The sequence below is a fragment of the Heterodontus francisci genome, chromosome 2 (assembly GCF_036365525.1).
Source record: "Heterodontus francisci isolate sHetFra1 chromosome 2, sHetFra1.hap1, whole genome shotgun sequence".
Taxonomy (NCBI): Eukaryota; Metazoa; Chordata; class Chondrichthyes; order Heterodontiformes; family Heterodontidae; genus Heterodontus; species Heterodontus francisci.
In genome coordinates, this window is record NC_090372.1 from 81,780,051 (window position 1) to 81,792,469 (window position 12,419).

The 12,419-nt window shown below is 41.5% G+C and overlaps 1 protein-coding gene across 2 annotated transcripts in view; it reads right to left on the reverse strand.

The window, feature by feature from the left end:
* Positions 1 to 2,054: 2,054 nt before the first annotated feature.
* Positions 2,055 to 12,419, reverse strand: part of cmc1 (C-x(9)-C motif containing 1) — a 118,817-nt gene continuing 108,452 nt past the window's right edge. Inside the window, exon 3 of one of the 2 annotated variants that reach the window (XM_068059715.1) lies at positions 2,055 to 2,603. In XM_068059715.1, coding sequence (XP_067915816.1) covers positions 2,483 to 2,603 — 121 coding nt within the window. In that variant the 3' untranslated portion in view covers positions 2,055 to 2,482. The remainder of the gene's footprint in view (positions 2,604 to 12,419) is intronic. The other variant, XM_068059704.1, reaches the window with a different exon arrangement.

Genomic DNA, 12,419 nt, shown 5'->3' on the forward strand with positions numbered 1-12,419 from the left:
GTCCCTAGTGTAGGTAGGTGGTAGGAGAATTGAGGGAAGGTGGAGATGTGACACGGAAAATGGGATTAATGTAGAATTAGTATAAATGGGTGGCTGATGGTTGGCGCAGACTTGGTGGGCCAAAGGGCCTGTTTTGGTGCTGTATCTCTCTATGACTCTAATGCGAGCCCCTCTGCCAGCAGTACAATTGATGTTGGGGTCCAGCTTGGTGAAAGAAAAACCCAGGAATGTGAGACTCCTGTCTTGTACTTCTGCCTGTTATTTGGTATTGTTCCTATTGGGCATAGCTGGCATCTAACCAAGCATGATGGTGCCAGTCTGGAGTGATGCTGTGGGTAAGAGATGCCACCAAATGATTTGGTGGAAATTGCCAGCAAAACCACTTGTCAGCTGCTTACCTTGCTGTCAGACAGTGTTCAGATGCTGGTGAGTGTCTTTTAAAGAGTTACACCATTGTTGCATAGAGGTTTCCTGGAGGGGAATTCCAGCAACTTACACAGTACCTATATTTAAGTTTCATCAGAGCTCTGCAGTGCAACCATACTGTAATTGACATCAAGGAAATTCAGGGCCAAATAGTATGCTGTTTCTCCGTCCCAAAATAAGGTCAAACCCTAATGCAAACTGTGAGAACAGAAAATGATGTAAAGGCACAATCAGAATAGGAATGGACAGCTTTATATCCTATCTAATGGTTTACTTCTCTTCTCTCAGATGCTAAGTTCGCAGCATTCATAGACTTTTTGCTTAAAATTCAGCTGGCATAGCATATGGTGTATTAACATGACGTACCATTGAGTAACAAGAGGTCAGTTAGTGCTCATGGTTCTCAACGTGACAAAATCTCAATCTCAGAAATAACTGAAGGAGTGGGGTGCTTTCCCACAGAAGGGAAAAAGTCATGGGGAAAGTGAATGATTCATTCATGAACAGCAGTAACATGGCAGTATTGACAAAGCTTTGGTACAGAAAGGCATGCCATAGATGGGCAGCACAGTGGCACAGTGGTTAGCACTGCAGCCTCACAGCTCCAGCGACCCGGGTTCAATTCTGGGTACTGCCTGTGTTGAGTTTGCAAGTTCTCCCTGTGTCTGCGTGGGTTTTTGCCGGGTGCTCCCGTTTCCTCCCACCACCAAAGACTTGCAGTTGATAGGTAAATTGGCCATTATAAATTGCCCCTAGTAGAGGTAGGTGGTAGGGGAATATAGGGACAGGTGGGGATGTTGTAGGAATGTAGGATTAGTATAAATGGGTGGTTGATGGTCGGCACAGACTCGGTGGACCGAAGGGCCTGTTGCGGTGCTGTATCTCTATAAAAAAAAAGATGGTTGTACGTTTGCTATATAATTGTTAAAAATAAAGGATCAAAGTTTTAAAAAAATTAAGATGCTTGCAAGTGTATTCAGAAAACTACATAAACAACTCAAGTTTTGCACTTGGGACTTATGGTATTATAACCTTTGACTGGATTGCATTGCTCAAGACTTTTTATTTGGCAATTTGAGATCTACGATAGTAATCTGCCTTCAACCCAACTGCCATACACAGCAGTAACCTTTAATTCTCACCCAAATCCCATTAGGCTTGTAAAAAGAATATATTTCAACATTAGATTGGGTTATCTGTTGAGGATTGTATGTATGTCAGAAGGGGACTTGGTAATAAGTTGCAGTTGCTTCCATCCCGACAAGGAAACAGATTATAACCATAGCAAGAACTGGGTGTTCAACAGCACACGGAGTTGGATTTTGACATGATATGGTGCCAGCACATTGACAAGCCAATTCTCCTGTGAATGGTGACCAATGTTTGATTAATTCAAGGGATCTTGGCAACCCATTGCTTAAAACTTCCATTTTGTGGACAAAATTGAAAGCTGCCCAGAACTATTCTCCAAAAAAAGCAGCAGCCAATTTGGTAGCTGTAGCCAGAGGATTCTCAAAATCTATCTTCTGTTCACAATGTTGCCAAAGTATCAATTCACAATTTACTTAAGGTAACAAAATGCATCTCAGAGTAACTAAATACACACAAATTTAGCATTTAAAATAAAATAGTTTTTCATTGATCGGATTGAGAAAGATATACTTTATTCTCCAGAATATTTGGATAATCTGCTGATTAAACATGTTCAGACATTTAACTGACAGGATTACACTCAAGTCTATAATCAAGGGACCCAGCATGCAAAAAACAAAATAAAATAAATGCACGAGATTTTCATACTGCACACTATAAAATCAGAAAAAGCATTGATTACTGTACAGTAAACAGTAATAAGTTCAATTGCACAATTTACAAAACTTACAAAAATCAATCTGGTTTAAATGTAGCAATTAAATGAGATTATAAATTGTACATTTCAAACATGATGAATCACTCTTCACCTCATAATTAGCAGGTTTCACGTATATGTTCCCTCTGTTGGTTCTTGTTTCTTGATGTGGCACCAGGTTTGTATTGGAGATATTGCAACCTTCAGCTACACGCTACTTGACACTTTCTGCTGTCTTTTCTTGGAAGGAATGCCAGTTTGTCGGAATTCTTCCCTTTCTTTCAGATATTCTTGTTTACATTCTTCATATAATGCTGAATCTTTATAACTTAAAATTAAAGAATATGACAAACATTACTTTAAAGTAAGATTAATTTACAGTAAAATGTAATGGAAAAACAAAGAAAAACAATTGGAGTATATTATGTAAAAGAATTACCTTTTTAAAAAGCACTTTATATTTCCCATACAGCACTGAAAATATTTTCTATATTTTGTAAAGAGTAACATTTTCCAGGTATCTTGGAAGTTCACACACACCATTAAAAAGTACCAATAATCTGACTGCAGCAAAGACTCTATGAAGCTAAACATATTTATCAGAATCCAGAGGTCAATGGCTTAGGAAATTACTTACTCGTTTTAACAGTTTACATGTTGGGTATGTTATTAAAATCAGACAATTATGTCACAGTCAGGGGTACATGTTTTTACTTGGGACTGCACAGTAACATGGTATACCCCGAATGGGTGCAGCAGATACTCTGGGAATGAATACGTGTTATAAATGTTAGGACACATAACATACGAGTTCCTGCAAATTAGTAGCGTGTATTCATCAGGAGCACCTGTATTTGGACTCAATGTTGTGCATTATATACACAAATAATGGCACAGATTTTGATTTCAAAATAGGGTGAGGCTAATGGCACTTACTTATGTTATTTATGAGCAAATAGTACAGCAACTTTGGGCAAGATGTGTTGAGGTGCGCCATTCTGCTGTTAGCTTCCCAAAAACGGCATCTTGCTTTCTGTCTCAACATTGACAGGCATTGAATGGCGCCAAGTTGCTGTATTAGCATAGTAGATGCGAACTAAACTAGCCACAGAAAGTTAACTCTTGCCTGTTCAAGTACCATTTTAATGATGTGGCAAGTGTTAATTTTCTTTGGCCTCCTTATCTCGAGAGACAATGGGTAAGCGCCTGGAGGCCAAAGAAAAGAGGCCAGTGTTAATTACTGCCAGTCAAACTCTGTCACTGAAAATTAACCATCACAAATGTTATAAATGCTGGACTTTGTAGCATGATTATGCTTTAAAAACTGTGATTTTTAATGTAGTGTAAGATGGAGTCATAGAAGTCATGTGACCTCACATCAACTCTGCTTAAAGACAAGACAGGAATCTTGGTTACCAGGACAACCAGATACCACCCCCCCCCCCCCCCCACACCATGGAATCCAACATCGGACCGGGAACAAGGTCCAGCCCAAAGTGTGTACTGATTTGATGTGATGTATCTAAAGTGTGTAATGATGAGTCACATGGGATTTACCCAGTGAACCATAACATATTTGAATGTAGGTTGCATTGGAAACAGACTCAAAGTAAAAGATCAATTTTCTAAAATGTCTGTCTTTTTAAGCAATTATCATGCCATTACAATTTAAAATATACTTGAAGATTTTCTAAACTCGAGTTTAGTTTTCTCTGAGGTGAAACTAACAACGACAATTACTAATTTTCAAAATTATAGTGCTTACTACTTGCATAAAGTGAATGTGTCATTTACTAAATCTTTGTGTGCATTACAATTTCTACTTACAATGTTTGAAAAGGAACTAAACTGGTTGAAGAAAACTATCCCCATGTAAGGAAAGTGTTAAACACTTTTTAACACTTAACTCAACATTCTCCTAATATAGAAGATATTAAGAAAATTTGATCAAACAAACCAACTTTAAGCTTTATTTACAGTCTGATTACAGTGATCATTGTATCATTAAGTTTAGACTTGCTATGCAGTAAAGAACAATCTATGGTAGAATGGCTAGATTGGAAGAGGGCTAATTTTAATGTGATGAGAAGGGATCTAGCCAGGATAAAATGGAACCAAAGACTAACAGGAAAAACTGTAATGGAACAATGGGTCAACTTTAAGGAAAAAGGTCCTTCAGGTACAGGCTAGGTACATTCCAACAAAGGCGAAAGGTTAAGTGAAACAAAAAAAGGGTTCCTTGGATGACAAGGGAGATAGAGATTATGATGAAACAAAGAAATGGGGGTATGATGCAGGCCAGGTGAATTCTTCAAGTGAGAACCAGGCCAAATACAATAAGTTGAGAGGGGAGGTGAAGAGGAAAATAAGACTGGCAAAACGAGAATATGAGAATAGAATGGCAGTCAACGTAAAAGGGAACCCAAAAATCTCCTATCAGCATTTATTCAGCAGGTAGTAAGAGGTGGAGTGGGGCAAAGAGGGTAATATATGCTTAGAGGCACAGGGTAAGGCTAGAATACTTAATGAGTACTTTACATCGGTGTTTACTAAGGAAGAGGAATCTGACAAAATATTGGTAGAAACAGAGAGAGTAGAGGCAATGGATCGGGCAAAAACTGAGAGTGAGGAGTTACTGGAAAGGCTGGCAATGCTTAAGGTAGATAAGTCACCCAGTCCAGATGGATTGCATCCCATGTTTCTAAAGGAAGTGGGAATGGAGATAGCAGTAGGGGTTGCCATAATCTTCCAATCTTCCCTTAGATACAGGGGCGGTGCCAAAGGATTGGAGAGTGGCAAATATGACAGCCTTATTCGAGAAAGGGTGTAAGGACAGTCCTATCAACTACAGGCCAGTTAATTTAACATCAGTGGTGGGCAAGGTTTTGGAAACAATAATCAGGGGGAAAAAAAAAATCAACAGGCACTTTGAGCTAATTAAGGAAAGCCAGCACAGATTTGTAAAAGGCAGATCTTGCTTGACTAATCTAACTGAATTTTTTGATGAAGTAACAGAGAAAGTTGATGAAGGGAATGCGGTAGATATTATCAATATGGATTTTAAGAAAGCGTTTAATAAAGTACCACATAAAGAGCTTGTTAACAAAATTGAGGCTCATGGAATAGGAGAGCCAGTGTCCAATTGGATAAAAATATTGTTTCAAGGACAGAAAACAGCAAGTCATGGTAAATGGTTGTTTTTCAGACTGGAGGATGGTAGACAGTGAACCCCAAGGGTCAGTGCTAGGACCATTGCTTATTTTTGCTACATGTAAATGACTTGGATCTCGGAATACAAAGTACAATCTCAAAATTTGCCTATGATACCGAAATTGGAGGAGTGGCAAACAGTGAGGATGATACAAACCACCTGCATCATAACATGATAGAATTCTTCATTAAGATGGAGAGTGAGAGAATTGATTCCGAGACTAGGGTTCTGAATCTAAATAAAGGAAACTATGAAGGTATGAGGCGTGAGTTGGCTATGATAGATTGGGGTACGTTACTTAAAGGGTTGACAGTGGATAGGCAATGGCTAGCATTCAAAGAGTGCATGGATGAATTACAACAATTGTTCATTCCTCTCTGGCGCAAAAATAAAACAGGAAGGGTGGCTCAACCGTGGCTTACAAAAAAAATTAGGGATAGTATTAGATCCAAGGAGGATAAATATAAAATGGCCAGAACAAGCAGCAAACCTGAGGAGTGGGAGCAGTTTAGAATACAGCAAAGGAGGAAAAAGGGATTTAATAAGAAGGGGATAACAGAGTATTATGAGAGTAAGCTTACAGAGAACATAAAAACTGACTATAAAAGCTTCTATAGATATGTGAAGAGAAAAAGATTAGTAAAGACAAGTGTGGGTCCTTCACAGTCAGAAACGGGGGAATTTATAATGGGGAACAAAGAAATGGCAGACCAATTAAATACATACTTTGGTTCTGTCTTCACAAAGGAGGACACAAATTACCTCCCAGAAATGTTGGGGGCATAGAGTCTAGTGAGAAGGAGGAACTGTATGAAATCAGTATTAGTAGGGAAATGGTGTTAGGGAAATTGATGGGATTGAAGGCCGATAAATCCCCAGGGCCTGATAATCTACATCCCAGAGTACTTAAGGAAGTGGCCTGAGAAATAGTAGATGCATTGCTTGTAATTTTTCAAAATTCTATGGACTCTGGAACAGTTCCAACAGATTGGAGGGTAGCTAATGTAACCCCATTATTTAAAAAAGGAGGTAGAGAGAAAACAGGGAATTATAGACCAGTTAACCTGACACCAGTAGTGGGGAAAATTTTAGCGTCCATTATAAAAGATGTAACAGCGGAGCACTTGGAAAACAATGACAGGATCGGACAAAGTCAATAAAATAAAAGCAAAATATTGCAGATGCTGGAAATCTGAAATAAAAACTAGAAATGCTGGAAGTACTCAGCAGGTCTGGCAGCATCCATGGAGAGAGAAGCAGAGTTAACGTTTCAGGTCAGTGACTCTTCATCAGTCAAAGTCAACATGGATTTACGAAAGGGAAATCATGATTGACAAATCTACTGGAATTTTTTGAGGATGTAAGAAGGAGAATAGATAGGGGAGAACTAGTGGATGTGGTGTATTTGGACTTTCGATAAGGTCCCACATAAGAGATTAGCTTGCAAAATTAAAGCACATGGGGTTGGGGGCAAGGTACTGACAGGAATAGAGAACTGGTTGGCAGACAGGAAACAAAGAGTAGGAATAAATGGATCTTTTTCTGAGTGGCAGGCAGTGACTAATGGGTTACTGCAGGGATCAGTGCTAGGACCCCAGATAGTCACAATATATATTAATGATACAGATGAGGGAATTAAATGTAATATATTCAAGTTGTCTCTCGAGATAAGGAGGCCAAAGAAGATTCAAGTTTGCAGACGATACAAAGCTGGGTGGTAGTGTGAGCTGTGAGGAGGATGCAGAGAAGCTCCAGTGTGATTTGGACAGGTTGAGTGAGTGGGCAAATACATGGCAGATGCAGTATAATGTGGATAAATGTGAGGTTATCCACTTCATAGAACAGTACAGCACAGTACAGGCCCTTCGGCCCACAATGTTGTGCTGACCCTTTAACCTACTCTAAGATCAAACTACCTACATACCCTTCATTCTACTATCATCCATGTACCTATCCAAGAGTCGCTTAAATGTCCCTAATGTATCTGCTTCCACTACCACCGCTGGCAGTGCATTCCACGCACCCACCACTCTGTGTAAAGAACCTACCTCTGACATCTCCCCGAAACCTTCCTTCAATCACCTTAAAATTATGCCCCCTGGTGATAGCCCTTTCCGCCCTGGGAAAAAGTCTTCAGTGGCGAAAACAAAAAGGCAGATTATCTGAACGGTGATAGATTAGGAAATGGGGAGGTGCAGCGAGACCTGGGTGTACTTGTGCACCAGTCGCTGAAAGTAAGCATGCAGGTGCAACAGGCAGTTAAGAAGATAAATGGTATGTTGGCCTTCATAGTGAGAGGATTCGAGTACAGGAGCAAGGATGTCTTGCTGCAATTATACAAGGCGTTGGTGAGATCATATCTGGAATATTGTGTGCAGTTTTGGTCTCCTTATCTGACGAAGGATGTTCTTGCTATGGAGGGAATGCAGCAAAGGTTCACCAGACTGATTCCTGGGATGGCAGGACTGATGTATTACGAGAGGTTGGGTCGATTAGGCTTGTATTCGTGAGAGTTTAGAAGAATGAGAGGGGATCTCATGGAAACTTACAAAATTCTAACAGGACTGGTCAGACTAGATGTTTGAAGGATGTTCCCGATGGTGGGGGGTCCAGGACCAGGGGTCACAGTCTAAGGATAAGGGGTAAGCCATTTAGGACTGAGATGAGGAGAGATTTCTTCACCCAGAGAGTGGTGAACATGTGGAATTCTCTATCACGGAAAGCAGCTGAGGCCAAATCATTAAATATATTCATGAAAGAGTTAGATATAGTTCTTATGGCTAATGGAATCAAGGGATACGGGGAGAAAGCGGGAACAGGTTACTGAGTTTGGATGATCAGTTATGATCGTATTGAATGGTGGAGCAGGCTTGAAAGGCCGAATGGTCTACTCCTGCCCCTATTTTTTCTATGTTTCTAAAAGGGCATTGTTACGATCAGGTGAGAAAGGGGTCTAGGGGTCTTTTCAGCCTTCACCTGGTCTTATTGTAACAGGGTTTAATTTTTAAACTCACTATGTTTTGAGCTCCCCCTTTGGTGAATCCATGTTCACCACTTTCCAATTATAAGGCAAGGAAATGTGCATATACAGGCTTTCTTAGGTTTAAAGAAGAAAAGTGAAATTTATTAAACCTTAAACTTAATCACGAATTCGGTTAACGCCTATGGATACGCCGCGCTCCAAGCTAGCATGCATACGCGATACACACATGCAAACTGAGACAGAAAAGAGAAGAAAAATAAAGTAAAAATGTTTGAGGCAATCTCTGAAGAGGGGTTTTTACTGTGCTTCGAGCTCGCTGTAGTCCTTGATTGTAGGTACGCTTGCTTTTCGTTGGGGCCCACTATTCTTCTTAAACCTTGTTCACTGTAGAATACTTTTCTCTCTTGGGATTCATGTGTCTTCTATTAGTCTTCGTTTCCGTGAGAAAGAGATGAGAGCAGACAGGAGAGAGATCTTTTCAGTCCAGGAACAAACAGCTTTCTGAGTTCAAATTCTCTGTGGTAAGTTCAAATTCAAAAACTCCGTCAGTCAGTCATATGACTAAACTGGTCTGACCATGTCTGTTTGTGTATTCGGCCATCTTAGCAGTTAACCTAGAATGCTAGCCTCTCCACCTTCAACGTCTGGTAATCAAAAGTCCATTGTGGATTAAATTGGAGCAGGGAATGGCCCCTTTGTCCATTCCAAATACTGTCTGCTACTAGGCAAATGCCTTTCCAGTCAGGGGCTTGGCAATTCCTTGTGATAGGCCCTCTTTTCCTCTCAGCAGCAATTTTAAATTTCAATGCTCATGTGGCGAAATAACATGTGCCTCATTCTTGGCAGGTGGGGGGCCTGCATGACAACACAGATAGGCTAGCAGAATGGGCAGACAAGTGGCAGAGGAATTTAATACAGACAAGTATGAGCTGATGCATTTTGGCAGAAGGGATAGGGTGAGGCAATATAGACATAACGGCACAGTTCTAAAGAGTGTGCAGGAATAGAGGGATCTGGAGGTGTATGTGCATCGATCCTTGAAGGTAGCAGGACATAGTGAGAGAGTGGTTAGGAAAGCATATGAGAGCTTGGGTTTCATAAATAGAGGCACGGGGTTGAATTTTACACTGCCCCAGCAGGTTGGATGGTGGCGTGGGACCAGTGTAAAATTGAGCAGGAGGCTCTGGGAGGCCTTCCCGCCCTGCTCCCGCCTCCGGCCAACTTTACGGCGGTCAAGTGGGGAGGGGGGGGCGGGGAGGAAACAGCCCGCCCTGCCCGAGGCCAATCAAGGGCCCTCACCCGCCTCCACAGGTATTTTGCCCATGGCAAGCGGGTGTGCTAGAGACATGAAAGGCCGTCCGCGGCCTTTATGTGAGCTGGGTGGGGGGGTGCCATGGCAGTCGGGCACAGGGTTCCCGATTGAAGGCCGCCCCCACCTCCCAACACACCCCCGGGACCCAAGGTGCCCCCCTCCCCCAAAACGAACACCCTAACCTCACCAAGGCATGACCGATCCCCTTGGTGAGGCATGCCCAACTTAAGTTCACTCATGGCTCCATGTGGTTGGCTAGGCTGCAGTCCCAGCAGTGGCCACCGCTCCCGATGGCGCTGCCGGGACTAAGAGTTGCCAGCCCGCTGATTGGCCAGCAGCTCAATGAGGCGGAACTTCCTCCTTCAAGTGGGTGGAAGTCCTGCCTCGGGACAATTAAAGCCCGGGGCCCGTAAAATAAGGGACGGATACCCGGGCTAGGCGGAAGCAGGGTCGCCACTAACTTTTACGTTGGTGGCGTATTCCCGTCCGCCTAAGGTAAAATTCAGCCCACAGAGTACAAAAGCAGGTAAGTTATGGTGAATCTTTATAAAGGTCTGGTTAGGCCCCAACCACAGTATTGCATCCAGTTCTGGTCACACACTTTAGGTAAGATGTCAGGGTCCTTGAGAGGGTGCAGAGGAGAGTTACCAGAATGGTTCCAGGGATGGGGGACTTTGGTTACAAGCGTAGGTTGGAAAATCTGGGGTTGTTCTCCCTACAACAAAGGAGATTGAGGGCAGATTTGATAGAGGTGCACAAGACTATGACAGGCTTAGATAAGTTAGACAAGGAAAGACTGTTCCCATTAACTGATGGTACAAGGACTAGGGGACACAGTTTGAGCGTTTTGGGCAAGAGATGCAGGGGGAATTGTGAGGGAGAACTTTTTTATGCAGTGAGCGATAATGATCCGGAACTCGCTGTCCATGAGGGTGGTGGAAGTGGTGACAATCAATAATTCTAAAAAGATATTGGATGGGCACTTGAGGAAATAAACTTGTAGGACTACGGGGATTGACTGGGGGAATGGGTTCACTGGATTCCTCCGTGGAGAGCCAGCATAGAACTGATGGGCCGAATGGCCTCCTTCTGTGCTATAAATGACTTTATGATTAAATTGGCTTTTAAATAGGAGAATTGAAAAAAACTGAGCACTTTAATGCTTGCCGGGCCATATTTTGAGCCATATTCAAAATAATATAGATCAAGTATTGAATTAGCAAAGATGATTTGAATTGATTTAAGAAAATGAAATGAGAGTATGTCTGTTGGTAAATTATCCTAGGGCTATGGTATTTTCCTATTTTTTTTACTTTTTGAATTGAAGCCAAGACCTCTGACTAAATAAAAGGAAAAAATCTCGACTATAAAGACACAATATTTTTGAGGGTTTTTTTGCCCTTTCTCCCCTCTTCTGCTGAAAGCACAGATCCATTCTGCTTCTAACATCCAGCAGTTCTCCAGTCCAGTGGACACTATTCTTGTGTAAGCCTTAATAATCAACACTTGTTTAAAAACATTTAAATGAGGAAAAGTCAAACCCCACTTGCTCATGCTGTAGAGTTAATAGACTGGCCTGGATTTTGCAGTGGTAATGACAGTGAAACTGTTGGCATTCACCATCATTACTTTCTCTGAAACTGACAGCAACTTCTGGAATTAAAGCAAAATACTGCAGATGCTGGAAATCTGAAATAAAAACAGAAAATACTGGAGATACTCAGCAAGTCTGGCTGCATCTGTGGAGAGAGAAACAGAGTTAACGTTTCAGGCTGATAACCTTTCATCAACATCTGGAGTCGGACATGTGCAGTGAAACAGGGAAATCCAGAAGTTGCTGTCAGTGATTCAATGCTTCCCCAATGGGTAGGCTGTTGAAGACCCCCAGACTGCAATCAATTAGCAATCACTGAACCGACGAAAATTTCCACTCTTACACTTAGTCTCACTGTAAAATCCTTAAAAAACATTATTCCTTTGTTGAATGAGCTGTAACCGGGTTTTTTTAACAGAATATTACATTCATAATTACTGCTAAACAGCTTCATGGCCCCTGAAGAGCAATTTTATATTTGTTGAATGGCAAGTACTTCCATTATGGTAAGAAATTCCACATATTTTTAAAAATAATTTCGTAAAGTTTTATTTTAGCTTGTACCTTAATCGCATGTGTATATCCCAATCATTTATTTTGCTATCAGTAAAATTCAAAGTGAAGGGATTCAATGGCTTTTACTTCCTGGTTTACTTTTTGTGAAAATACTTCAATGCAGTTGGCTGCCTACCCTGCTTGTTGACATCACTGTTGCTGGACATATGGAGATCCCCCAGACTTGGCACCAGATTCAAACTGATGTTGGGAAAGGGGAAGTTCGCGCCACAAAGATCGCTTGATCTTTTTGGGCAGCTCTCTGAGGTCAGCGGTGAGTGCCATTGCTTCACCACAGACTGCAAAATCCAGTTCACTGCCTTTTCACCTCTTGGAACTAGATTTGAATGTCATCCAGATGCTCCACCTTATTGTAAAGGTCCAATTTTATAACAGTCCTAATTTGGATCACAGTTGAGAGAAGAGGGAACAATACTAGAGCACAAAATAGCTGGTGTGTGAAATAGGAAAATGCATGCTCCTCTGAAA